Source organism: Elaeis guineensis, chromosome 7 (assembly GCF_000442705.2).
Source record: "Elaeis guineensis isolate ETL-2024a chromosome 7, EG11, whole genome shotgun sequence".
NCBI classification, from domain to species: domain Eukaryota; kingdom Viridiplantae; phylum Streptophyta; class Magnoliopsida; order Arecales; family Arecaceae; genus Elaeis; species Elaeis guineensis.
Window position 1 is genome coordinate 82,513,639 of NC_025999.2, and position 27,911 is coordinate 82,541,549.

The window sequence follows — 27,911 nt, forward strand, 5'->3', positions numbered from 1 at the left end:
TATATTAGTTGTCAACACTGCATCATCTGAATGTGCATTTTATTATACATGAAGGGTCACTTCCCTCTCCGTGCACCATGAACAAACTTTTCCATTCCTCTAATACCTGTTATGGGTAAGCCTAATTAATTCAACTGCTTTCACTTTCTATGGTAGTTAAACAGGCATTCAGGCAATACAAAGAATGCGGTAAAAAAAAAAAACAACAACAACAACAAAAAACAACAACAAAAAAAAGAAAAAGAAAAAAAACAAACTAGATCAAAGGCATAGTGAAAGGATGTATCCAAATTTTCTTTATGGATGAAATTTCCATTTCGACGCTTTTATACAATTAGGATGAAGAAAAGAAGAAAAATGAAAAGGAAATGGATATCAGCAAAAGTGATCTCCATAAACTTGACGAACTCATTGAAATCAATCCTCCCATCTCGGTTTTCATCATACGCCGCGATCATCCGTTTGCATGAATCCACTTCTGATCCTTCTCTGAAGCCCAGCTTGGAGAGAACTCTGTGCAGCTCAACTGCATCAATGAACCCATCACTGTTCTCATCAAAAACAGAGAAGGCCTCCTTCAGTTCCTCAAAACTAGGCTCCTCCTCAAAACATTAGAAAGCTCATCAAAGCCCATGCACTCCTTCAGCTGTTCTCCTTCTTGGCTGCAGCATAATCCCATCCTTCCCATAACCATCTCCACATCTTCCCTGCTGAGATTTATGTCGCCTCTAGGCTGGCTGGTGTCTTCTTTATCATGAGTTGCTCGTCATTAACCATCGACGGGAAAGCGAAGAGCTCGGCATAGGAATGGAAGAAAGAAACGGATCTCAGAGAGAACTTCAGAAGTGCCATGATGAAGTAGCTGAGTATTCTGCGAAAAAAGAGGAGTCCAACTGGTTCTGGGCCCAAGAGAGGGAGTGATAGAGTCTGCTGGCTGACAACTTCTCCATTGGTTTCTAGTTTTCTGGTTGGTGAGGGAAAAGTAAGAGAAGAAAAAGCAGGAGGTGGGTTGGTATATTGGTTTGATGAGAGGAGGGTGATGGAGGTGAAGGTTTTATAGAAGGCCAAGTAGCTGTTTGAAGGGCAGCTAGTACTATTAAGAGAGGAAGGTGCCTATGGCGGCCATGGAGAGAGAGAGGAAGGAGCCAGGATCCTAATTTTGTGGAACTTGTTGGTTCTTGACCTGGTGGAATTTTCCTTGAAAGAGAGGGGCACGCAGGCCTGCTTTTTTAAAATATTTGTATATTGAGTTGTTGCAGACACCTGTTGGTAAACTTAAAGCAAAGGGTTATATTTCATTAAAGAACCATAAATTTTATAAGGTAGGACTTTAGTGAGCAAGCAAAGGTATGAAGGTAAACACAGTTAGCTTTAGACTAATAAAACCTTAGAAAGAGTTGCTTAACACTTGCTCGAGTTAACAATAGCATTCATTTTTATTAGAGGCTCAATCCCTAGTTACCACCTATGAATTAACTTCCATGTTCCATTGAATCATTATTCGGCTATTAGTTGCCGAGGATCTTAGACTCTCCTCAAATCAGGGCATAGGTATGGGTGTGGAAGGAATTCACAAGATGCCAAATTTGGCTAAAAATTGGTGCAAAGTTGATTAGGTATGACCTAAGGGTGATGCTTTCTCTATTTCCCTGATTTTTCTAAAATCAACTCAATTTTCCATGTAGGATGGCTGGTGGAACGGGTCAAGGGACCTGCTGTAGAACATTTGGTGCTAGTAGCAGAAAAGAAATTAGTGATGAGAGTGAATTTTCCATGAAAGCAGTATTTTTCCACCGAAGATTATTCCAAGTCCATTTCCAGCTACTAATTTTCTCCAAGAGGCTCCTTCCCCAGATCATGTCCACTAACTTCTGTTTCTCAGGTCTATCTCATGGGGTTCATCACAAACTTCCCGCAACGTGCATCGATCTTTCTTTACTTTCTTTACCATGAAATTTAAATGCTTTCTATGAATATTCTAACAAACTCTCGTGACTTATTTGTGTTAGAATTCACAAATTGTAAAATGATATAAGTTGGTTGCCCTTTTTTTTTTTGCTTAATGAAAAAGAATACAAACTCTTCAGATTTTCTGTCCAGTATTCTGTCAATATATAAATAGGGGTGGCAATCAGATTGGGTCGGATCATAAATAGATCGGATCAGATGCAGGTCAGATCAGAAAACATCACATCTGAATCCGACCTGTTTATTAAACAAACCAGATTTTCAAATCTGAACCTAACCCATTTAATAAACAAATCACCCGATTCGATCCGTTTAACCTATTTATTAGACAGGTAACATGAACCAACTTAACAAAAAAAAAAAAAAAGCCCAACCCGTTTATCACCCATTTTTTCTAAATAAAAGCAACGAAAAAAAAACCTGCTCACGGCTCTGCCCGATCGCCTCATCTCCGCCCTCACTGCATCTCTATTCCTCTTCGCCCTCGTCGTGCTTCAGTTGCATCTCCGCCCGACTGCTCTTATCGCCGATACCTGGGAGTAGGCATGCTCTGTCGATGGAAATCTGGTCAATAACAAAGGCAAAAGGATCCGAAGAAGATGAAAGATAGATGAGGGCCTCTCCCCTCTTACCTTCACTCCAATGAAGAATCGGCGATGAATCATGAGCACAATCAACGGAGGATTAAAGGAAATTCAAGGGGTTTCTCCTGATGATCAATCGAGATTAAGGGCGATTTGGGAGATTCAAATAGAGGGGAGGAGGGGAGGGATTTATAGAGGAACCACCATGCTCTGCCTCATGCTCCTTCACATCGAGGAGCTCGCGGTCCTATGCTTCCCGTTGACTCATAGATGCTTGAAACCCACTGTTGGGATGTTGGGGGAGGTGGAGGCCGCTGCTGTTGCTACTGCTGGGAGGAGGTTAAGGAAGAGGAGGATTGGGATCGAATGCCTTGTTGCTTGCCGAAGAGGGATGAATGCGGCGCAGGAGAAGAAGGGAAGCGGGAAAAATAAAAGCCCTAACCTCGATTTGGAACCACCATGGGAAATTAGGATGTAATTCAAATTTTAAAATAAAAAATTTAGGATTTTTCTCGTTGTCAATGCTTCCAGCCCATTTAAATGGCCCATTAATTTGATCTAACCTATTAAAATGTTAAACGGATTAAACAGATTGAGCAGGTTGAGAAATTGAAACCCAAAACTGAACTGTTTAATATATGAGTTAAACAGGTTGGTCCGTTTATGATCCGAATCCGTTTAAGTCAAATTCAATCTTATTTAAGGTAGATCAAATATGGATTGGATTGATGGATCAGATCATATTTTGTCATTCCTATATGTAGATGAATATTGAATGTGTTCTAGTTGAATGGATGCTCAACGATAACATAGAAAATATCCTATACACAACCGGCATGACGAGATATATCTGTATGAGAAAAGATCTACTCCTGCTTTTCTAATTAAGCCTCCAGATTAGATATTATTAAAATAGTATTAATGACTATAAATTCTAAACAACTCCAAGCATTTAAAATTCGTAAACATAATTATGACTGTTGTTTCATTAAAAAAAATGATATACAAGACAAATGCTGTTAGAAATCATAAATTTAGCATTTATAAGGCCAAGACTCTTGGACTTGTCATCATCATAGAGAGCTTTTAATTTGTCATGTTCCGCTTGATGGTCTACATGTGCTTTGGCAAAAAATTAGACCAAAAGGCCATCAAGACATTTTAACAAAGAAGAAGCTGCAGGAAAAGGAGACGATGGTGACTGTGGCGGCGCCGCCGATGGTGCAGGATAAGGAAGACATGGCCGCGTGGCAGGAGATCGTTATCAGCTTGACCGGTGGCACACGTGTCCAACGAATCCGTCATGGAATCGGGCCCAAATAGCTAAATCAAGCGGGCCCAATTAGATTTGGATCAGGCTCAAACTACGTAACTGGGATAGAAAAAATACCCCACTTTGCTATATTGAACTACGTAACATAATTAATAAAAAAATAAATATTTAATATAACTCAATTTTTTTTTAAATTTTTTCTGATCAAAATGATTTTTCTTATTAAATGCTATGACATCGCAGATAATGTTACGACATCCTATTATTTTTTCATAGAATGCAGCAGAATGCCATAATTATATTATGATATCCTGTTGTTAGTTTTTATGATATCTGGATAATTATTTATACGATATAAGAGAATGTCATAAGATGCAACAAGATATCATACCATTATTATGAAGTTCTGTTATTTTTTATATTATTTTGATAGTTATTTTTAAAATACAACATAATGTCATAGGATGCAATAGAATGTTATAAGATGCAATAAGATGTCATAATAAGGTATGACATCTTATTAATTTTTATGATATCTCGATAATTATTTATAGAATGAAATAGAATGTCATAATATTATTATGATATTCTGTTAGTTTTTATGATATTTTGATAATTATTTATATGATATAATAAAATGTTATAGGATGCAACAGGGTATCATAATATTATTGTGATGTTCTATTATTTTTTATATGATGAAATAAGATGTCATAAGATGTAACAGGATGCCATACTATTATTATGACATACTATTATTTTTTATAGAATACAGCAGGATGTCATATCATTATTATAATATCTTATTATTTTTTATAATATTTTAATAACTATTTATAGGATACAAAAAAATGTCATAGGATGTAATAGGATGTCACACTGTTATTACGACGTCGTATTATTTTCTATAATATCTTATTGATTATTATGATGCAAAAAAAAAAAATATTTTAATTAAAAAAATTTTAAAAAATAAATTATATTAAATATATATCTTTTTATTAATTATATTATGTGATTTAATTAAATAATATAATATATTTTTTCTCCATCGGAGGTGATGGAGAAAGAATTTTCCTTTGGACCTAAATCTAGCCCCAAGCTAGACAAAAAAAAAATCGGTCGGGCCTGGACCGGAAGCGGACCATTTCTAGCCCTATTTCAGTTACGCCTTCTAAAATCAGAAGTCCGCCAGATAGAGTTTGAGACATGAGGCCGCGGAAGGCGACGACGGGCCGGCGAACCGCCGCGTCGCCCCGCCGCGACCGCCCTCTCGACTCGCTCGGTCTCGAACCGGTTCCCTCTTCTTCCTCCGCCTCCCGCCGCTCCTCCCGGGTCTCTGCCTCCCTTCTCCTTGATGACCACCCCGGCTTCCCGGCGGAGGAGGCCGCGTCGGACTTCCCGTCGGAGCTCCAGGACGGCGGAAGGTGGCCGAGTCCAACGGAGCCCAGGACCTTTACTCACAGCGTGAAGCAGCAGTGCTGGGAGAAGGCGGAGAAGGTGAAGGGCCGCGACCCGGACCGCTGGCGCCGCGACCCTCTCGGCAACATTGTCTTCCGGAAGCTCGTTGGTTGCCCCGGCTGCCTCTGCCACGACTATGATCACATACTCCCCTACTCCAAGGTACCGACTTGATGCTCTTCCTCTATACTTTTCTATTTTATTCGAAGAAAAAATTAGGTCTTTTGGTATTTTCCCTCTTGTTTGGGTTTTTGTGATGCAACTTCTGTTCAAATGGAGAGCAAATTTGCGGTGATTTTTTCTATCTGTTTTCATGTTTGTAGTCCTAATCTTGGATTTGTGGTGGCGGGTTTTACAATCAGGGGTTGTGAGGCGGTGTAAGAAGGTTTTGAGAAAGGAACGACTCTTTTCATAGTTTATGGCGGTTGTTCTCGGATTCGTTTCAAAGGATGATCATAATCTGATCTCGAATTTGTTGCATTGATTTGTTTCTGCTTTAGTTTGGTTGCTGCCTTTCTGTGACAGCAAGTGGGAATTTTTGTGGTACACTATGGGGCCAGGATTTTGTGTGCTTGGACATCCTAAGCTTTTGAGAAGGTGGTAATTGAGATGCAAATCGTAGTTTGTTGATGAGTAATAAATTTGGGAGGAAAAATCGGAAATAATTACACCAGAGGTTTTGGTGAAAAAGAAAAGAAAAAAAAAAGGCGGAAGATATTTTGGCAAGGAAATAATACAACCAGAGTGAAATCTGTGAACTCCAGGCTTCTAGTAGATAATCATATTTGCAAAATTGCTAATCCATGCAAATCAAGTTTTAATCTGTACGCGACAGAGGTTTGAATCTATACAACTCAGACCTGAATCTGCATATATTGTGCAATTTGCACCTGTTATGGAAGTTAAATCTCCTTCTCATCTGTGGATGAACAATAAAATTGTACCACAAAGCAAAAGTAGCAACTCCAAGCAGGAATAATAAGAGGCCAGGAATCTTTACATGGATAAAACCATGCCTTAATAATCTTTTCCAACTATTTGGGGTGGGCTTACTTGGAGAACCCAGCAATGTCCAAAAAATGATGGGTTATAGTCTAGATCAACCATGGACAATCAAAAGATCAGGGTTAACTTTCCCTAGCTTCCAAAACAAGCAAAGTCAATTCAAACTTTTTTGTTTTATGGTGAAACATTCAAACTTACTTCCCTACCTATGACGTTCACGCTAGAGGTAGGAACTGTAAGAGTTCTATAAATGCCTGCATTGTCTCTGGATTTAGCCATCAGTGAGGAAGAGTGATAAAAGGGGCTTCTTGAAACTTCAAATGATTGAGATAATTCTTGCTGATAGAAGATTTGGATTTGATTGTTAATGTTGTTGTCAAGCAGAAGATGATTGGCAATGTGATGAAAATAAATGTTGAGGTTCTGAACTGATTTTGAATTGGTAAGGTTAGGGTTAGTTTTTATCTGTTGAAAGGTTCAATAATTGAAATTACCAAGATATAGATCCCCCTTCTCTCTCTCTCTCCCTCCCTCCCTCCCTCCCTCTCTTCTTCCTCCTCTTTTTTTTTCTGGCATATATGATGGAGTGACGAGAGAGATTTGAAGGCCGATGCTGATATCTGCAAGTGGATAATTTGGATATGTGCTGTGTGGCTTGTGTTATTTCCACCTACAGAAGAACATTTTAAAGATCTTGTGTTGAATGCTAAAAGAAGAAAGCATAGGTGCAAGAAAGTGGAATGATAAAGGTTTCTGGAGATCTAGAAGCAAAGGAAAGGTCATATTATTGCTGGATATTAGAACTGTTGAAAGAGAACTGTTAAAAGAGGTTTAGGTACTTCGAGACAAGCAGATTAGCTACTTTGAAGTCATATCTAAAGAATTATAATTTAATCCTCTTTTCCATTCTGTAACTTTTTTTATTGAATTTCTTTTTGGAAAAAAGAAGAAAGATAGCTTTGGAGAATCATACTCCTTTTGAGAAAACTCATATGGAAGTTTTATCTTTAAGTATTAAGGTCTTATTTGCTAAATTTTGATTACATCAGATATTAGAGCAACTATAAATTTTATACTTATGGGATCACATTCAAGTGTTATCAAAACAATTGGGTCTATCAAAAAGAGTGTCAAATATCTTGGTTGGAATATGCAGAGATTCAGGATATGAAGTTCTTTCAACTATGCCTTGGTGAAGATGGATAATCCTATGATGGGGCTTAGTGAGATGTTAGCTTTCCCTAAAGGAAAAACAAAAAATGATGATCGTTATGACAGTAAAATGAAATCCCATCTTCATCATAAAATGTAGAAGAGTAGGAGATATCTAATGCATACTGAAAAAGGATGGAAAATCAGAGTGGTTCTCATATACGGGACCAGAAAACCAGTTTCTACTTTGTAAAATATGTAGTAGACAATTAAAAAACAGTTTCTAAAACTCCTAAAGTTATAGGTTTTGGAAACACTGGAATTAATGGATGATTTGTATATTAGAGGATGCATCCTTGTTCTTAGATGGCAACAAAGTAGTGATTGTAGATATACAGGATAGCAGTTTAAAAGGTCTGGAACCATGGACATTAAAGCATGAATTTTGATGGTAGAGGGTGATGGTATTCTCTTGAAATTTTGCACAGTTTGATATTGCTTTTGAAACCTGTTCTCTAGTTTATCACCATGAGTCCAGAGACATCTGCATTAATTCTTATAGTCATTGGAATGCATAGTCATTCAAAGGGAAGAAATATAGCAGTTCTTGTTCTTTGGAAATTGGAATTCAAAGTTTCCATGACTTGATTATAATTATAAATTGTTTATGTGCATAACATTGAAAATTGAAAAGGTGGAGAATACAAATTGTTCATGAAAATTAGAAGTTGTTAGCATATATTAGGGTCACATGGATTTAATAGGCAATTTAAAAACAGAGAAGTGATGATTTGTTATTTAATGAAACCCGACCGAAGAAATAAATTCTTCTAATGGACTAATAATAATTTTTTTTGGTTATAAATGCATGAATTATTACTAAACCGCTGAAAGACATGTTAAAAATTTTCTAGTATCATTTTGCTGTGCATATTTCATAACATTGAGTGTTTGAGATATTTTCAATGATTAGTGAATAGTACTTTACTTACATTATGGAAGCGCTTTGTGCAAAATGTTTTATTAATAAAAGGGGAAAAAAATGTTTTTCATGCCATCTTCTTTTGTGTATGAAAAAAGAATAATTGAAAGGAAAAAGATGGGGTGTGGTTTACAGGTGGAGCAGAAACTCTATGAATAGCTGATGGAAGTATCATTCCTTTAGTCATGGTTAAAATGTGTGTCTGTGTGCATATGATCATACAGGCTGTTTTATTTGTTTTTTATGTGATCTTACATCCTTTCATCTTCTGTGTGCATATGATTCTACAGGCTGCTTACTTGTTTTTTATATGATCTTACATCATTTCATCCTCAGAAGAGCTCCTCTTTTGCTTATTTATATTCTTAGCAATAGTAAATACAAAGTAGTAGGTAAGCTTCTTGATGATAAGGTGTTGGGGCCCAACCCCCGCCCACCCCCAACCCTCTCCTTTTTTTTCTTTTTTTTTTTACCTTTTGATGTATGGTTAGCTTGACCTTGGTCTCTCTAATATTTGCAAATTACAGGGTGGGAAGAGCACCTTGGAAAATTGCCAAGTTTTGCAGGTAAGCAAGCTATTTTTTTCTCGGCATGTTGTGTTTTCTCTCCCTTTTCTTGTATTCCTCATATTGGAAACTTTTAAAGCTGGATGATTATCATGTCACTGTTATGATGGTTTGTTTAGTTTAAATTTCATTAAGCATAGTTGGAATGATTTGATACATAAAATTCTTGCTTATATTTGATGATTTTTTTTTTTACTGAAATTTTATATTTCACAAACTGGCAACAGAATCAATCAGACTCAAATTGCTCTTTTACAGGTATTTTGATTTAAAGTCTAAGCTAAAGCTGGTGCCTTACATAAAGCCTTTCTCTTTTTTAAAAGGATTAATGTATCAGAGATCTTAGATAATTAATCCTGTGTGTGAGTGTGTGGATATAGATATAGATATAGATATAGATATAGATATAGTAAATAATGTTTAATTTATTTTATTAAGCAACAAATGCATAAAAAATATATGATGAACCTACAACTTTGACAGCTGGCTTGTTTAGTTTTATTTCTGCTCATCTACTTTTGTGACATAATTTCCTTTAACAAACTCCACTTATGATGAGTCCTGCTTTACTGATGGAAGAGTAATTATTACTAGGACATCCTGGAATCTTCCCTGCTGTTCTTTCGAAGCTCATTTTGGAGGAAATGTGCTCTAGTCATCTGAAAATGGCGGTGTTGCCTGCTTTTTTCCAAAATAAATAAAATATAATAAAAAATAAGACAAAATAGAAAAACCCCATATACATTTTGGTATATGCTGGTGAACATTTGAACAATGGGCCATAGGAGCTGTGGTGATAGTGGGACATGCTTTTTTCTTTGATGCGACATTGTTCCCTTCTTCTAACTAATTTTTGATGTAATGGTAGGTACCAAAATGGATCTGGAAGTTGCGTCAGGAGGGTTTAACTTAGTTTCTACCTTTTCATCTTTCATTTTTTTTAGATCCTCTCCTGTACTTATGTCTTTATTCAGATTAGATATAAGAAGAAGTGAGAAACATAACTTTATTATCAGAATTTCACTGTAGATACAAACTAAGTATTCAGATGCCATACCAAATTTTGTCTTCAAATTATTCATTCCTCAGATTTTGTAGGCAGTCCAGTATCGAGTGGTGCATCTTGTAAAAACTCAGCTAGTTAAACAGCCTCTTCGGTAGTTAACCATAACAGTGATGGTTTACTTTAATCTGATTGTGTCCTTTTTTATGCTCTGATGTTGATGCTTCACTGTTGAGATGTTATAAAATTTCTTATTATTTTCAAACATCCATTAATGGAATGTGGCAGTTAGAAAGGCTTTGCTGTTTAATTATGTATAATCAATATAATGCATGCGCAGTTGTTTTATCTGTACTCAATAAGGTTAGCTACATGACTGATTATATCAGCATTTTAACCCGTTGCTTCTCACTCAAATTTGGTTGATGATTAATTTGGTTTTTTTCTGTCATGTCAAGGCAACTGTTAATCGATCTAAGGGAAATAAGACTGAGGTATCCAAATCTGACCTAATACAGAAGAGCGCATATTGTAGAGTTTCAGGTACTTGAAGGTTTTACCAAAATGCTGTTTATCAAATTTATATACAGGATTAAAGTAAAATATGACATGCATTAGTAACTTGATTGCTAATGTTGGAGCTTCTAACAACCACAGGACGAGACATGGATCTTATAGAACTCTCTGCATATGGTAATGTCCGTCGTGCATCAGACTCGGGGGGTTGCAACATCCAATGACAAAAACAGCAGTATCTGAAAGTGACAAGCTATAGGAAAAAGCAACTGTGTAAGTGATCCAGGGAATCTGTCGTCCTACTAATGTCTTTACTTATGTAATTGGAAAATCATATGTTCAGTGACTTCGAAAAATGTGCAACAATGCCAAAATATTTTATATGTAAAATCTGTCCTTAGAATCTAGACTGTAATCCAGTTGATTTGTTACAGGCTAGTGTTTTTTTTTTATAATTTTTATTTTTATTTTTATTTTGATTACTTGATGCATGTGTTAGAAATCTCCAAATTATATAATCTTTTGTATGTAAGCAATTTAGAGGCAGTAAATTACATTCAATGCTTGGATCATCAGCATGAGACTCCCAGCATCCAATCTAGAATTGACCATATCTGAGTGTAGTTCTGCTTGAGTGTAGCCAAGTGTCTCTATATACACGTATGTGTGCACGTGTATGTATGCGTGTTTGTATGTATGGCATGAATGCATGCAATTATGCTCGTGAGGGTATGATAGGGTGTCTTAGAATGCAGCAGCACTGAAAAAGAATACCCTAATGCATAGCATCTTTGAGGATAAGTAAATTGTTTATGAGCATGATATAGTGTCTTAGAATCTATCAGCACTGAAAAAGCCTGCCCTAATACATAGCTTCTTTGAGGATAAGTAGATTATTTAGGAGTATCAGATACCTTGCATTATTTCGTGAAATCTTTGTACTAATAACTTAAAAAATATCATCTATTATACTGTTGAAAGTTCTGAACAGAGAACTACATCAGCAGCAGCATTTTTTTTTTTTAAATTTGACTAAGCTAGATGTACAATAATCCATGTTTGTAACCACAAGTGTGTAATAAGTATTACTCTGTCAGTGTTGATGGAAGTCAAACTTTTGACCTTCCCCTTTCTGATGAATCTTCTACCATACATGCCGCTACATATTGACAATCTCCTCAACTAAATTGTTTGTTGCATATTCCCCTTTTTTGGGAGTATGGGATCAGGTCCCCATTTCATTAGTGGCTTGGGCAGCTTTGAAGGCTCAATTATTAGCTGGCTCGTTCTTCTGATAAGTGTCAAGCATAACTATTCAGAAGCTTAGAGGAACTCATCGCCTGCACTATTGTCGATTTCATTCATTTTGAATTATGCTAAATGCTTCTATCATGTTTTGAATTATTGGCAGACCACATTATGGATCATTTTGACAGTCATTTTTTCTTTTGATTTCTGACAATCTCTCCTGTATTAGTGCCAGAAGGACTATGGTTGTCTTATTTGCTAGACTGATGTCAAATTGTGAAGAAGTGAAGTAATTCCAAAGATACAATTAGTTCGATGTGATTAGTGATGCGTGTCGTAGCATATCAAAATTAATCCTACTCACTACTATGTAGATAGGATGAATCGGGATCGTATCCGTAGGATCTTAGTTGATTGTTTTGAAAATGCAAAAGAAAAAAATAATAAATTATAAAAAAAAATTAAGAAAAAAGTATGAAAAATATAATTACTTTTCATTAATCTAATAAAAAAGTATACATAAAAAAAGAAATAAAATTACGATACAAGACAACTAAATCAAGTTGATCTTCTTGCTGCGCTCGATGGTGGATATGTCTTCTTGAATCTTTTGTCTTCCTCCGTGCAGACAGCGACAGAATAGCTAGAAGGCTTGGTACAGGAACTCCAAGGAAGAAAGGTTGATGGAAGCGGATATGTAACAGAGAAAGGGTAGCGGCACTAGGATTAGAACCTCTCCTAGACTTGATGGGATGTGGAAAAGGGATCTATGAAGAAATATATTGTGCTAGGGTTAGTACCTCCCCTAGACTTATGAAGAAGAGGAAGAGGGGAGAGAAAGAGAGAAGCTTGAAGAGAACTTAGGCGTTGGCTTGATTGAAAAAGAAGAAGATCTTGGGGTTCTATTTATAGAGTGAGGAGGCTAGGGTTTCATGAAAAGAGAGATGGGAGTGTAAATAAGGACCCTTAGATCTTCATATTGATTCTCATCCGTTGATCAATAAGTCGTGTTCACACTTAGTTCTATTTATCTTTTAATCCAGGCCTTTGATTGGAGAGATTGCTTTTTAACCTTTGATCTTTAAGTTGCGTTCACATTGAAATAAGAGCTGATTGCTTGGTTCACTCAAATCTGAACCAATTTGAGTCCAAATTGAATCGTATGAATCCAAACTCTCAATTACCTGCAAAATAGACTAGATAGCATTAAATTTTTAATAAAATAACATTAATGATTACAATATTTAGTACCTCTAACGTCCTAAATTAAGTATTCATCACACCTCTCAATTTAAATTTTATTCGTCCTCGAGTAAATAGATACATTAGCATTGTACACCAAATTGTCCTTGAATTAAAAATTATCCTAGACATTCCTAACTATAGTTGATATCCGGCTAGATCATTAAAGATGTACTTCATTGGATTATCAATTCGACCCAATTAATAGTTGAGTATTAGCCATAAAATTTTTAGAGATCTTCTTTCACCGACTTCCCACTCTACTTTTTAAGTCCTCAAACTTGATGTGAGCAGGGTTTATTGTCTTCTTACAATTTAGTCCTCTTTTTTTTTTTTTGAAGAAATATTTATATGTATAGCCAGTGCAATGTCCTAACCCCTTAAGCTTTCTAATTGACTCTTATAGCGAGCTTTAGGCCAATGACTCTCAAACCAGTTGGCTTTAGGGTATTAGGTGTAAGGCCCCCCTCAGGCTTACTAACTCAAGTCAAAAAGGCTATGAGTTAAAACTGATTATACAAGAAGTTTCTTCACATTCTCACCTTTTGACGCGAACAACAACGCTTACTTAGGCGAAGGGACCCGGTTACTTAGTGAGAAATGTTAAATTTTTTTTTTTTATTTTATCTCTCTTTCTTTTTTTTTTAAATAATATTTTTTTTTGCATATCTTGATCTTTCCACCCATACTCCCATAAAGCAGATTCTTCATTGAGATGGTGGGAAAAGGGTTCTAGAATTATTTCAAAATTTAGCCTGGTCTAAATTCTTCAATTAATTGGGTGTCTTTAATAATTTTTTCTTCGATATCTCTAAAATTATCTAGATCGTTAATCATTTATTGATTAGAGTGCCTAGTTAACTTCAAATTGAGATAAAATTTAGATGCACAAAACTAATTGTTTCTGACCATACTCAAGGACTTAATTAGTTATTCTCTCTCCAACTTAATTTTTATTGTCCCCAATGGAAGAAGAGAATCATAACAAAGCAAAAATAGAGTGTAACAAAGAAGGACACCATTTGAGTTCGATGTGTGTAATGTTGATTAAGATGTCGTTCATTACTGCGCTAGTGTGTTCTTGACTCCATTGATTATGGTACTCCCCCAACTTGGCTAATTATCCTTTTCAGAAATTTCTATAAAATAAAAAGAAACTGGATAGCTGAAAAATAAAATATTGGGTTGTCTCCCAACAAGCGCTAAGTTTAAGGTCTTCAGCCAGACCAAGCCAAAGTTCCATTGTAAACTGAATCCTGTAATTCAATCGAGTCAATTTGCTCGCCATCTTTAATTTCATCCACATAATGTTTCAATCGTTGGCCATTTACTTTGAAGGTGTTTTCCTGTTTAGGATCTTTGATTTCAATTGCTCCATGAGGGAACACCTGAATTACGACATATGGTCCATCCCAACGTGAACGGAGTTTTCCAGGGAATAGTCACAACCTCGAATTATAAAGCCACACTTTTTGATTAGGTTCGAACGTTTTTCGTGAAATGTATTTATCATGATAAGTCTTAGTTCGAGCTTTATAAATTCGTGAACTCTCATATGCTTCATTGCGTAGCTCTTCTAATTCGTTCAATTGTAGTTTCCTATTACTAGCATTTTCATATCGAAATTGAATTGCTTTATGGTCCAAAATGCGCGGTGTTCTAGCTCTACCGACAGATGGCAGGCTTTTTCAAAAACGAGTCGGTAAGGTGACATTCCTATCGGGGTCCTGTATGCAGTACGGTAGGCCCATAATGCATCGTCTAATCATCCAGATCAATCTTTTCGATCGAGCCTAACCGTCTTCTCAAGAATTCGTTTGATCTCCTTATTGGAGACTTCCACTTGGCCAATAGTTTGGGGGTGATATGGTGTGGCAACTTTGTGAGTGATTCCATATTTTTCATTAAACTTTCAAAGTGCCTATTCATGAAGTGTGTACCTCCATCACTAATAATGGCTCTTGGGCAACCAAATCGACTTAAGATATTCTGTTGGACGAATTTGATTACCACCTTGTGATCATTCGTTCTGGTTGCCATAGCTTCAACCTATTTAGATACGTAATCTACCGCAACCAAAATATATTCATATCCATAGGATGGAGGAAAGGAGCCCCATAAAATCGATTCCTCAAACATCAAAAACTTCCACGATTAAGATGGGAGATAGGGGCATCATGTTTTTTCTAGAAATATTTTTCGTTTGCTGGCAGCGCAAGCACTCAAGGCAAAATTTATGTGCATCCTTAAATAATGTTGGCCAGTAAAATCTACTTTGTAACACTTTTGCGACCGTTTTCTTCCCACTGAAATGTCTCCCGCATGTATGAGAGTGACAAAAGATAAGTATACTTTGATACTCACCCTCAGGGACACAGCGTCGAATCACTTGGTTAGGGCAATGTTTGAACAATTCGGGTTCCTCCCAATAATAATGTTTGACCTGTGAGAAGAATCGATCCTTCTTCTATTTTGTCCAATGGAGAGGAATTTGTCCTGTTGCCAAGTAGTTAATGATGTGAGCAAACCATGGAATTTGATCAGAGGATGTTGCAAAAAGTTATTCGTCAGGAAATTTCTCCTTGACTTTATCTGTACCCATCATATGATCAACTAAGATTCTAGAAATGTGATCAGCAACCACATTTTTGGAATCCTTCTTGTCTCGGATTTCTAGATCAAATTTTTGAAGCAGAAGGATCCATCTAATCAATCGTGGTTTAGTATCTTTCTTTGAGAGCAGATGTTTCAAAGCCGCGTGATTAGAATACACTAAAACCTTAGACCCTAACAGATATGAACGAAATTTATCAAGGACAAATACCACTGCTAGTAGCTCTTTTTCTGTCGTAGTGTAGTTCAATTGAGCATCGGATAAAGTTTTGCTAGCATAATAGATCACATGTGGCTCTTTATTGATTCTTTGACCTAAGATGGCTCCTATTGCAAAATCGGAAGCGTCACACATGATTTCAAATGGGAAGGACCAATCAGGAGATTTTATTATGGGTGCTGTTGTCAGGGCTGTTCGTAATGTGTAGAAGGCTTGTAGACATTTTTCATTAAAGACAAATGGTGTATCCTTGGCCAGCAGATTGCAAAAGGATCTCGATATTTTGCTAAAATTTTTAATGAAACGTCTGTAAAATCCAGTGTGACCTAAGAAAGATCATATTTGTCGAACCAAAGTGGGGGGTGGTAGTTTTAAGATGACCTCAATTTTCACTTTATCTACCTCAATCCTCCTTTCGAAAATAATGTCCCAATACGATTCCTTTCCGAACCATGAAATGCTCTTTTCTCAACTTAAAACCAAATTTGTCTCCGTGCAGCGCTTAAGGACTTGGGAGAGGTTATGAAGACTATCCTCAAAAGTGGTTCCAAATACGGAGAAATCATCCATAAATACTTCGAGATATTTATCCACCATATCCGAAAAAATGATCAAAATGTACCGTTGAAATATAGCGGGTGCATTGCAGAGTCCGAACGGCATACGTTGAAAAGCGAAAGTGCCGTAGGGGCAAGTGAAGGTGGTCTTCTCTTGATCATCTGAAAATACAGGTATCTGATTGTACCCCCAATAACCATCTAGGAAACAAAAAAAATGTTGACCTACTAGCCGTTCTAGGATTTGATCGACGAAGGGTAATGGAAAATGATCCTTTCTAGTAATGGCATTGAGTTTCTTATAGTCAATGCACACTCGCCAACCAGATGGTGTGCGAGTGGGAAGCAATTCTCCTTCTTCATTCTCCACCACAGTAATACCTGCTTTTTTAGGTACTACTTAAGTAGGGCTGATCCATTTACTATCAGATATGGGGTAGATGATTCCAGCGTCTAACCATTTTACCACCTCTTTCTTCACTACTTCCCGCATATTTGGGTTCAGTCTTCTCTGCATGTTTCGATGGGGTTTGGCATCTGCCTCGCAATGAATATGGTGCATACAGATGAAGGGGTCAATTCTTTTTAGATCGGCAATGGATCAGTCGATAGCCTCTTTATTTTCCTTCAGAACACCAACAAATGATGCTTCTTGATCCGGGTCAAGTCTGATGCAATGATCACCGGAAGGGTGTCATTAGGTCCTAGGAATGCATACTTGAGTGTGGCCGGAAGTGGCTTTAATTCTAGTGCAGGTGGTGATTCTAATGATGGGGCTGTGGGTGTATTGGCTAATGCAGGCAATAGTGATTATTCAATGGAGAGTAGTTTCATCACTTGATGTATCAACTAAAATGTTTACTTCTTCACTACCTCCCTCCATATCACAGTCGTCCACTCCAAAGTACGTCAAATGGGTGTCTCGAAAATCATGTGCAAAAATCATTGATGTTGTTTCCTCTATAATATCCTCGAATGTATCTATCTCGAAGCAACTATCCATTGATGGTCCCTGGGATGCACTAAACACATTTAATCTCAGTTTCTTATTCCCAAATGATACGTCCATGACTCCTGTCCTATAATTGATGCACGCATTTGCCGTAGCTAGGAAGGGTCTGCCTAAGATAGGGAATTTGCCTTGGATTGCCACTTAGTCCATATCAAGGACTAAAAAATCAACTGAAAAATAGAACTCATCTATCTTGACCAAAACATCTTCGATCATCCCACGTGGTGTCTTAATTGATCTATCAGCTAATTGTAGAGTGACCGATGTGGGTTTCAATTCTCCGAATCCAAAAAGTTTATAAACCGAGCTAGGTAAAAGGTTCACACTCGCCTCTAGATCTAGGAGAGCTTGTTCGATGTAAAGGTCTCCTATAATGCAAGAAATGGTAGGGGTATTTGGATCTTTAAGCTTTGGAGGGGTAGCGTGCTGGAATACAGAGCTAGCTTGTTCGGTGAGGCATACTTTCTTCGGGAGTTGTGATCGAGATTTACGTTTCTGGGTGCACAATTCCTTCAAAAATTTTGCATAAGCTAGGACCTGTTTGATTGCATCTAGAAGGGGGAGATTAATTTGGACTTAAATAATTCCAACATCTCATTAAGTCTTCCTCCTTTCTTATCCACAAGAGTGGGGGCTTTTAGGGCACTCGAAAATGGGGCTTTAGGCAAGTAAAGTGATTCCGGTGCAGTTGGTCCTTTTCTATTTTTGTATCCTTCTTGCTCTTAGGTGATTTGGGCTTAGTCAGAGGTCTAGGATCGGTCTCATTGATTTTACTCGTGTGTTCAATGACCTTCCCACTTTTGAGAGTCATGATTGATTTGGCATATTCAGAAAAGGTATCTGGAGTATTGGAGCTTTCAACCATGAATTGTCCTCTCGGATTGCTCTCGAATTGGCTAGGTAATTTTTCTCCTTCTCTCCTACTGACTGCGGTTGCTAGTTGACCTATTTGGGTCTCTAGCTTAGCAATGGATTGCGTGTGGGAGTTAAGGGTCTGGGTATTGACTTCTAATCATTCTAGCGCTTTTAGAACCTTATCCTCAAAAGCTAAGCTGTGACCAGTGATAAATGGTTGAGGAGTATTTTGAAACTGGTGGTATGGTCTATGCCTATATGTCGGGTCCTGATAATTTGGTCTAGGTACAGCAGGGCCAACCACTGGCTGTGATCTTCAGGAAAAATTTGAATGGTTTCTCCAGTCGGGGTTATAAGTGTTCGAATATAGATCATTTTCTGATCTACGAGCTTGTTGGGCTTGAGCTTGCTGGACCTGCTCATGCACAAATTCAGAAAATTGAGGTGCGGTTGGACATTCACTAACAAAATGAGTCGGGCTTGCACACAATGCACAAACATCTTGCACTGGATTAGGTAGAATCGAAGAATGTCCGGTATTCAGAAGACGATTTAATTTTTGGGACAACTCATCTATCTTACTGTGGATATCCATAACATTTTCAATCTGATAGATTTCACCTCTTTTCTGTTGAGACATGGGTTGTTCTCTAGAGGTGGCAGACATGTGATGTAGGGAGTTCTCACTAAGTGTTTCAAAGAGCTGCCAAGCCTCGTCCTCACTCTTTAGCATGAATGTCCTACCACACGATGCATCGATCATTTGTCGGTGTTTCTCCGATAGACCATCGTAGAAACACTGAACAAATTGCCATTTGGGGAAGCGTGGTGGGAGCATTTACGAATAAGATCTCTTAATTTTTCCCATGTCTTATGAAAAGGTTCACCATCCAATTGAGAGAAATTAGTGATGGCTTTTCTAATTTGATTTGTTTTTTCAATTGGAAAGTATTTCTTGAGGAATTCTCTCTGAAGATGGTCCCAAGTTGAAATGATTATGGAATCTAGGGAGTTTAACCAATGCTTGGCTTTGTCCTTAAGTGAAAAAGGGAACAGTTTCAACCTTAGGGCATCATCGGAGAATTTTTAGATTTTTACTGTGGAGCATATCTCAAGAAATTCGTCCAAGTGTTTATACGGATCCTCATTTGTCAGTCCATAGAATGATGGAAGCATTTGAATAATGCTGGACTTGATTTCGTATTGTGCCACCTCCATAGGAGGAGGCTGGATACATGACGAGTAAGTGTAAGATGAGGGAGTAAAATACTCTCTCAATTGTCGTGGTGGATCAGTCTCTTGTTTTGGATCCATGGTTTTGATTTGATTTATTTGAATCATTTTTTCTAGCTCTAGGTCTAATGAGTGTAAATCAGGTTGTAATAATCGGCCTTAACATGCACCCAAAAGATCTCACCGAGTTTTAATTTCAACAATTTTTTTTTTTTTTTTGAAAGAGAAGAGAAGAGTAGGAGGAGGGAAAAGAATTCTAAAGAAGAGAACCTAAAGAGTTCTAATGCTAAGAAAATAGAGAAGAATTAATTAGATTTGATATTTTTAGTCAACAATCAAGTGGTTCAATCAATCCTATCTATGGGTTATCCTAGATCTAGACAGCTCCTAACTGCCAAGATCACCTTCAAGCACTCCAAGTAGCAAACTAGCCGATCAACTGACTAGGTAAGTGTAAGGTTGGTGGGGGTCCCCCCGAATATTTTCAACAGGTTAGCGAACGGAATCAATTAATGAACCACCTTCCTTCAGGACGTAATCCCTGAACCACTTTCCTAGATACCAGTTAAACTGACTAACCTGAATCCGGTCTAACTTTTAGGATTCTTTGTCCTACTGAGCTTGAGGATCCTTAAGGGTCAACGTCTAATCGATTTTAAATTAGAAGTTTAGGTCAATGTAATTGTAAGGTGGTGATTTGTGGACCAAAGAAGGGTGATGAAATCCCCACCTTATGTTGATTAGGATTTTACCCTTAAGATTTTTTTTTTTTTTATGAAAATATGCAATGCAAAAGAAAAAGATGTCCAAACATGTTAACTGGATTTTAAAATTTAATTGATTTATTTATATTAGTCAAGTGTTATGTATTATCTTTGTATTCCTTTTATATTATGTTATCTTTTAGCAAGAAGAAATAAAAAGTAAATTTTTAAATTAGATTAATTAGGTATTAGAAGATCAAGTGAATCTAACTAAATGAAAAGTAAATCATACTAAGATTAAAAGGCAAGTAGGTATTTTACAAATAAAGCAATAAATCAAATTTACTTTGAGGATAATAAATTATTCTAAGCTATAGAAAGCAGTAAATTGCTAGGTTATAGGAAGTAGAAAATATTTCTATGCATGCAAATAAAGAAATCTAAATATAAAATAATAAATCTACCATATACGAAGAGTAATATGAGGCAGAAATTTTGAAAAAAAATACATAAAAGGCAATCAAACAATCTAAAGTAAGAAAAAAAATCTAGAAAGTAGTAAAATATTTTTTTTATTTTATAGATTTTTTTTATTTTGAATTTTTTTTTTCAAAACAATTGCACCAAAATCTCCGACAACGGCGCCAAAACCCATTAAGCATGTCAATTTTTTGTGTGTATAAAACCCATTAAAATTGTAGGACATGAGCTTTACATCCATATCTATTCATGTAAAATTATATAAAAATAAATATTTCAGTATATCTTAGAAATACAAACACATCAAGGTAGTTTCACTCCATGTGTTTTTTGCTGCAATTTAAAACTGTTTCGAGGCGCCAACATCTTTCATCATTCATACAGAGAACATCCAACATGAAGAATTTTAATTTATTCTTTGAGATTATTGATTAGTTACGGACTAAATCTTTGCCATCTCTTTTTCAATATCTCAACACATGCTTGGTAGTGGCTTCGGCTGAAATATTTTTTCCTGACTTTGTCCCTGGATGGCCATGAGGTACCGTCGGCATCTCTAAGGGCAAAGACAGCTTCTTTTACAACAATTGGTAGACTTGTTGGGTCAGTAAAAAATTTCTTTGACATCTTTTCATCTGTAAAGAATTATCGACATGAAAACATAAAGTTTAAGGGCTGATCTTTGATTTGGGTTGTAGATGTAACCAGAAAGAAATAATAGAAAAAAAGCTTCTGGACACATGGAAAATATAAATTTGTTAAAGTATGTAAGCAACACTTAGTTGAACATGCCTGTGCTTAGGAAATGTGTATTGGTCTCTTGCTAAACATGTAACAACGTATTTAAAGAACTACACAAGTTTGATAACGGTTAGGCCATCCTCTCCCGTTCCATCTTTTGTCTCCTTGTCCACCAACCCAGTAACATAACCCTTAAAAAAAATTTAAAAAGATGAGCCCTGTTCTTGTGGTAGTATTTTTTTTCCGTATGTTTAAGTCCCAAATATTTTAGTGTACAGAGGCCCTCTTCCACTGGTCCCTCTGATGAGGTGTCTCTCACCACTTTATCCTTCAGCTTTGATGGGAGAGTGCTCTCACGCTTTAGCGAAGTGGACACTTTTTGAGGTCGAGTGAGTCGTTCCCACATAATACTTCCAATAAGTCGATGACCGGAGAATGCGCAAAATGCTAAATGGATTGTCCTCACTTCATTTTGAGTGGACTAAAGGGAGTTGTTCAGATGATGGGCTTGCACTGATACAACATGGGTGGTGGATGCTTCGTAGTTTGGCACTTGACAATATTTTGTGGTGGATTTACTCAGAGAAGTGAAGAGTGATATTTTTTTTTGGTACAAGAAGAGTGATATTTCGGATTTTCTTTTTTGTGGATGTAGGTACCATATTTGCAGCTAGAGAAACTACCTTTGAGAAGGAGATTAAATATTCGAGTTGGACAATACACTTTACATTAATTTCTTGTGAAAGAAAATAAGGAATTTAAAGTCAATACAAATTGAAGATTCAAACTGTTGAATATTAACTGAAATGCGGAAAAAAAAAAAATCTAAAAACCAATGTTTGCATAAATTATTGGTTTCTATCCTATGCATCAAGTTATTACAAAAATGGACAATATCAATTTTACTAGAACATAAATTGAAACTCTATTATATAGATATGGGTGAATTTAAGTTCACTACGTTTTGATAATTAAATTATGGTTAAGTATAGCATGATGCTATCAAAACTATCCATTTTGGTACCTACTTGATATTTAGGTCAGAAACCATCAAGATACATAAGTTTTGAATTTTTTTTTTTTAGCATTTTTTGTAGTGTAGATGATGTTTAATAATTTGGATCTTGAATTTGGATAGTATATCATTGATTTTAAATACTTTATTCTTTTTCAAAGAAGTAACATGAAATATGTAATTTAAATATGAATATTTTATCAATGTGGTTCATCTTCTAATTCTCTCCAAATTATCGACTCCATGGTGTAAAACGCATTTCAAATATCTATTTTGTGTGGACTAAAAGAAGATGGCACAAAGGCTAACATAGTTATAGGTTCACAATATTTTTTGAAATAGTAGTAAGATACCTTCCTCTAGCTGATCCCAGATTGTTCGGAAAATGCTAAATAGTTATGGCTACAAAATACCTTTTTCTACCCGCTTGATCTATGCCATAGAAGATTATTCACCACTCTGTTCAAATGTTCATTTCTTATGTCTTCAGTAAGTCATAGCCTTAGTATACTTTATCAAATCATCAGCTTCATGTTTAGCATTTATTTATTATTTAACTGCCTCTTAATCTTAGTTGCCCATGTGCTTGTTTCGGTTGTACTAAACATATGGATATTCGTCCCTGACTTTTAAATTTTAATTTTTCCATTTAATCTTCAAATTCCTTCTCTTATTACAGTTCATGCACTTGATGAGATCAACATACCAATTTACTAAGTGGACTCAATTTATCATGAGTAAATTTATAGATATTAATCATGCCTACCCCTTCTAACATTCAAATAAGATTCACCAATAAAAATATAACAAAATAGAAAACGTATTCATCAGTGCATTGTGTGACAAAGTTGACCTAATTTCACTTGCAATCCATATTGTGATGAGAAAGTAAAGCTTACATCCTTCATTTATTGCTCCCTTCTAAACTCATTTCTCTACTTGAAACTAAATTATGAAGATTTTTTTTTTTTTTTTTTTTTTTTTTGAGGTCAAACATGATGGCTTAGATATCCTATAGCAATCAACTAGATGGTGGACAGCGATAACAAGTTAAATAAAACTTAGTTCAAATGGAATCGAGTAGAGTTGACAATGCAATGGGCAATGGAGATGATCATTGACAATGCACAAATAGCGGATCAATCATGCTAGAAACTTATAAATCTACACTGTGACTAAGAAACTTTCTTGCTGCACTAACATTTTTTCTACATGGGTTGGTTAGATAATTATATATGTGGAGATATGTAAGATTTGTCTTTCAGCGTCAGCATCCTTTTTTTTCAGGAAAAAAAAAAAGCATCATGGTTTTTAACCACTGATTAGCTTATGGAAGTAGATTGAGTTAAATGCACTTAGAGAGCGTATTTGTAGTAATATTGAGTTCCAAGAGAATCTGAGATTTCTTGGTTTCCTTACTTCCAGATGGATTCAACTAAGTCTCCTCCTTATCTTATTTTGGATCTTTTATTTCTGATCAGCTTTATTAGTTCTACATTTTGTAATGAGCTAGGATACATTACCTTGTAATCTCTCTTTGTAAACTCAACTTTTTTACTCTAAATAAAATTGATGAGTAGTTGGGTTCTCCCACACCTCTCCAAAAAAAAAAAAAAACCCTGAGATTTTAGCAAGTTGATCAGTCAAAAGATCTTCCTCAAAAAAGAAGATCAGTCAAAAGATCTTATCCAAAGGAAGAGGGAAAGAAACATGATAAGAAAGGAACAAGGAATGCAAAAAAAGGGCAAAACATACTGCTTAATGACAAAGATGTGCTGTTCTCAAAAAAAAAAAAAAAAAAAAAAAGGAATTTACTCTGTGTGTGTGTGTGTGTGTGTTTGTGTGTGATAGAAGAGAGAAGAGAGAGATGACAAAAGCTCCCTCCTAAAATGCATAGCAATTGCCAATTGGCAATGACATGTCTCTAAAGATGGTGCTATAAGTACTGGATACACTCTATGGTTGTATGATAACATAAACATGGTAATATGGAATAGGTCCGGCATATTTTTATTCCTAGAGTTATATTTTCTGCATCTGTCCAAAAGAGGGACATCTTTCTACTGCTATGCTCCTGTGCTCTCTATCTTTTTGCTTGTTAGTCCACTTGGACTTGGCCCCATGACAAAAAACAAGGGATGCTTTGCCTTTGTGGTTGAAATTCATGTCTATCCTCTGAGATGGGGCCTGCAAGAACTTTTATCCTTCTTCCTTTGCCCTGTCTATACCATGATTCTCTGCTTTTGTCATGGTCTTGTACCAGTCTGAATAGCTGATATATCATTCATCTTGGAGATGGATGGCTCTCACTGATCATCTCCATAATAGATGATGTAATAGCCATCCAAAATGGTACAGGATCTTTTTTTTGTACCAAAAAAAATAAATGGTACAGGACTCTACAGTGTAAAAAGTGCACCTCAGAGAATTCGTACTTATACCTGTTTTGTAATTGTTGTCCCTTGAATTATTTCGATCGAAAGCCATCATTTCTGTCACCCAAGTCTCTTCCTAATCTAAATACAAAGCAAAAGAGGCAGTGCGTGACCTTTTTTCTGCTGTCTAAGCTGCCGGTCCAATTTCTATCTTCTATGTTTCCAGCATTTAGAAACTGTCACTAGTATTTGATCCTAGTAAGCCTAAGAAACAAAATTATTAGAATTATTTATCCAATGCCATCATTTAGAGATCCTGGTGAATAGAGCAAGTGAAGAAGATGGAATTCAAAGCATGGTGTAAAAAAGAACATCCCCTTCAATCAAGTTGGCTATGTTATTTATGTACAACTGCATCAACTGCATACCTTACTCCCCTCCATCCACCTTTCTCCTGCTCATCAGTTATTTGCATGGAGGACAAAACACCAAGCCATCATAAGCAGGTGAAGATGGAGACTTCCTATGTTACATCTGAGGAAAGACCACAGATGATGCAGCTATTCAAGAGATAGATCCATCTCCGTGAAGGATACCAAGGTTCCTCTATACTAGTTATCCTCAAATTTACAAAATGTCGGCAGTGAAAACTTGTCTAGACAAATGAAAAGCCCTTTCACTTCTCTGCAAGCTTTCTTGGAAGCTAACAGATCGCGATAGAGCTGCAGGATTGGCATGTTACAGCTGGGGGTTCTCCATCCTATGATTCTTGATGTCTAACTTTGGCTTGAAGTCCTTGAACAGGCCTCTGCCACTTACTGCATCAGCTTTGTAGCTTCATAGCCCACATAGAGCTCTTTTCAGCTTCATCAGGGCCATTGATCATTGATGTTTTAGGAACCCAGATGCATCTCTCCTGATTGATCTGTCTGAGGCCATCTTCTTTCTCCGCAGTGCTGCCTTTTAGTACATTTCCATCCCTCAAATGCTCATCCAGGGTGGGAGAATTGGCTCCTGATCCTGTGGAACCACTGTCAGGAGAAAAAGCTAGAGGTGAGAACCATGGAATGCTCCGAGACCCAGGTCCTGCACAACTCCAATGACCTGTGGCAGGATAAAATGGAATGGCAAAGCTTGAAGTGCAGAAAGGAGTAGCTATCCTCCATTGATAGGGCCAAGGAGTTCCATTAAAACATGGAACTGGAGCAGGAACTCCTTGCAAATTAGTCTTGGCTACCTCGTGTTTAGAATTTGATGTCATCACCGACGATCCACTTGAGTGCTCATATCCATTATCCGCTCGACAAGATAATGGAACCATCTTTTCTTCCATTTGATGATCCCCGTTTCGGGTGCAGTTCTTCATTGTTTTCTCAGCAGGATTCAGTATGGAGGTCATTGCTTCATGGAGAGGGATGTCCGAGCCAAGCTAAAGGCAATGCCATTGGGCTTTAAAGGAGGATGGTGAATTGCATCCATAGCATCACATCAAACTGCTTCAAGATTGGCATCAAGCATTGTTATGTGTCTGTAGTGGGAAATGGAGTTCTTATTCTTACGACGACCAGCACCCACAGGGACATTCCTCATGGTGCCCCCAGCAGTCCAGTATCTCTGCAGTTCTTACAGAAGTATCTTGGCTGGTTGGCATTGTGGTTGTTCAAGTAGCAGAACTTGGTGTCTAGACTATTGCAGCGAGGGCAAGAAAGGATCTTGTCGGGCTTCTTTGGAGCCTTCTCTTGGGAATTACTTGTTTCAATTGATTGTTGTTTAGGTTTTGAATCGGCCTTGGTTGTATCCTCTTGATTGGCAGAAGGTTGATCAGTCTCGCTAGCTGTAGATGTTGGAGGATCGCTCTTTTCTTCGGAATCTGGGGATTCATGGCGTTGGTCCATGGCTTCTGGGGTAGCTTCTTCTTTGTGATCCTGAAATTTTGAAGCTACTGTTAGAAATGTTCCAAAATTGTATACAAGTTTTGAAAAGTATATGCCTAGTTTTAAACTGAAAGCAAGCAGCACTTCAACGAAACAAATATATACAATAGTGCATCTAATGGTTTATTAAATCCATACTACGTAGAAATTAGAGAAGTAGATGTGTGTGTTTTCCTAATATTTATGATGATTAATCCTGATGGTAAGAATTCAATCATCAAGAGGTACTAAAACAGAATTCCATGCATATTGTACTCTAATCTAATCTAGGAAAGTCATTAAAGCGGACGAAATCTGACATAATTAGAGGTGATGAAAGAAATAGTTGGTATGCGGTCATTGCATAAAAATTTTGTTCCATCGAGCTAGAAAATATAATATCTTCATGGAGTAAATTCCATCTTTAACATTTTAAAGGAAATTATTTTTTTAGATCTTTTTATTTGAGATAAGGATTTGTTTGTAGAACTATTAAAAGTAAATAGTTTTTGAAAACTCATTATTACTGCAGATCCACCAATTCCTCTGTTCCAAAAACCAAGATTTCGTAAAACGTCACAACCAGCCATCATAGACCATCACCTTAAACATTTGAGAAAAAAGGAATTCCATAAAAATGGTAAAAAAATCCACCTCTTTCTAAAAAACAGAGCACCACCTCAAATTCAAAAAAAAAAAGTCCAACTCCATCCAATCTCCACAACAAACCCCATAAAGCTATCAACTTCACCCCTTAAGCAACATATAACTCTGCATAATTCTAAATTACGACTCTAAAGAAATCCAAACAAACTCCCCAAAAAAAGAAGGGAAGTAAAGAAAAATCAATTTTTCACATGGCAAGTAACTATTCGTTGCATGCCAGAAAGTGATACCTTCTCTTCCCCGCTGCCCATGGAGATGGGTGGCGACTCCCAGATTGGCTGCAGGGGAATCGTCTTCCCAAAGAGCTTGATTGAAAACTTTCTGCCCTTTGCCATTACCTCTCTTTTTTTTTCTCTCTCTCGCTCGCTCTCTCTCTCTGTATATTCTAATGCTCTGTTTCTCTTTTGGTATTCTCACTGTTTTCCTCTGTGGCCTTGGGTATGGGGAGTGCACGGCTTCTCCCCTGTCTCAGGGTTTAACGGGGAGGCGGGAGAAGGGGGGGAGGGCCATGTCAGCAGGGGAAAGGG

The 27,911-nt window shown here is 36.8% G+C and overlaps 2 protein-coding genes and 1 pseudogene across 4 annotated transcripts; 1 reads left to right on the forward strand and 2 right to left on the reverse strand.

The window, feature by feature from the left end:
• Positions 1–269: 269 nt before the first annotated feature.
• On the reverse strand, positions 270–1,125 carry LOC105048808 (probable calcium-binding protein CML46). The gene is given in 4 exon segments (XM_010928259.4): positions 270–607; positions 610–751; positions 754–900; positions 903–1,125. Coding segments are annotated over 4 exon segments (618 nt in total). The 5' UTR covers positions 951–1,125; the 3' UTR covers positions 270–326.
• A 3,868-nt stretch (positions 1,126–4,993) lies between these two features.
• On the forward strand, positions 4,994–26,837 carry LOC105048807 (uncharacterized). 3 transcript variants are annotated; one of them, XM_073261271.1, is made up of 5 exons: positions 4,994–5,448; positions 8,953–8,991; positions 10,453–10,537; positions 10,652–10,783; positions 25,271–26,837. In XM_073261271.1, exons 1-4 carry the CDS (start codon positions 5,035–5,037, stop codon positions 10,732–10,734), a joined length of 621 nt encoding a protein of 206 aa, XP_073117372.1. In that variant the 5' UTR covers positions 4,994–5,034; the 3' UTR covers positions 10,735–10,783; positions 25,271–26,837. The 3 variants fall into 3 exon arrangements, with proteins under 3 accessions (XP_073117372.1, XP_073117373.1, XP_010926560.1); XM_073261272.1 differs by lacking the exon at positions 25,271–26,837 and adding an exon at positions 23,718–24,023; XM_010928258.4 differs by lacking the exon at positions 25,271–26,837 and having other exon boundaries at positions 10,652–10,948.
• LOC105048805 (cyclic dof factor 1-like) lies at positions 25,334–27,866 on the reverse strand (annotated as a pseudogene).
• Positions 27,867–27,911: the final 45 nt, after the last annotated feature.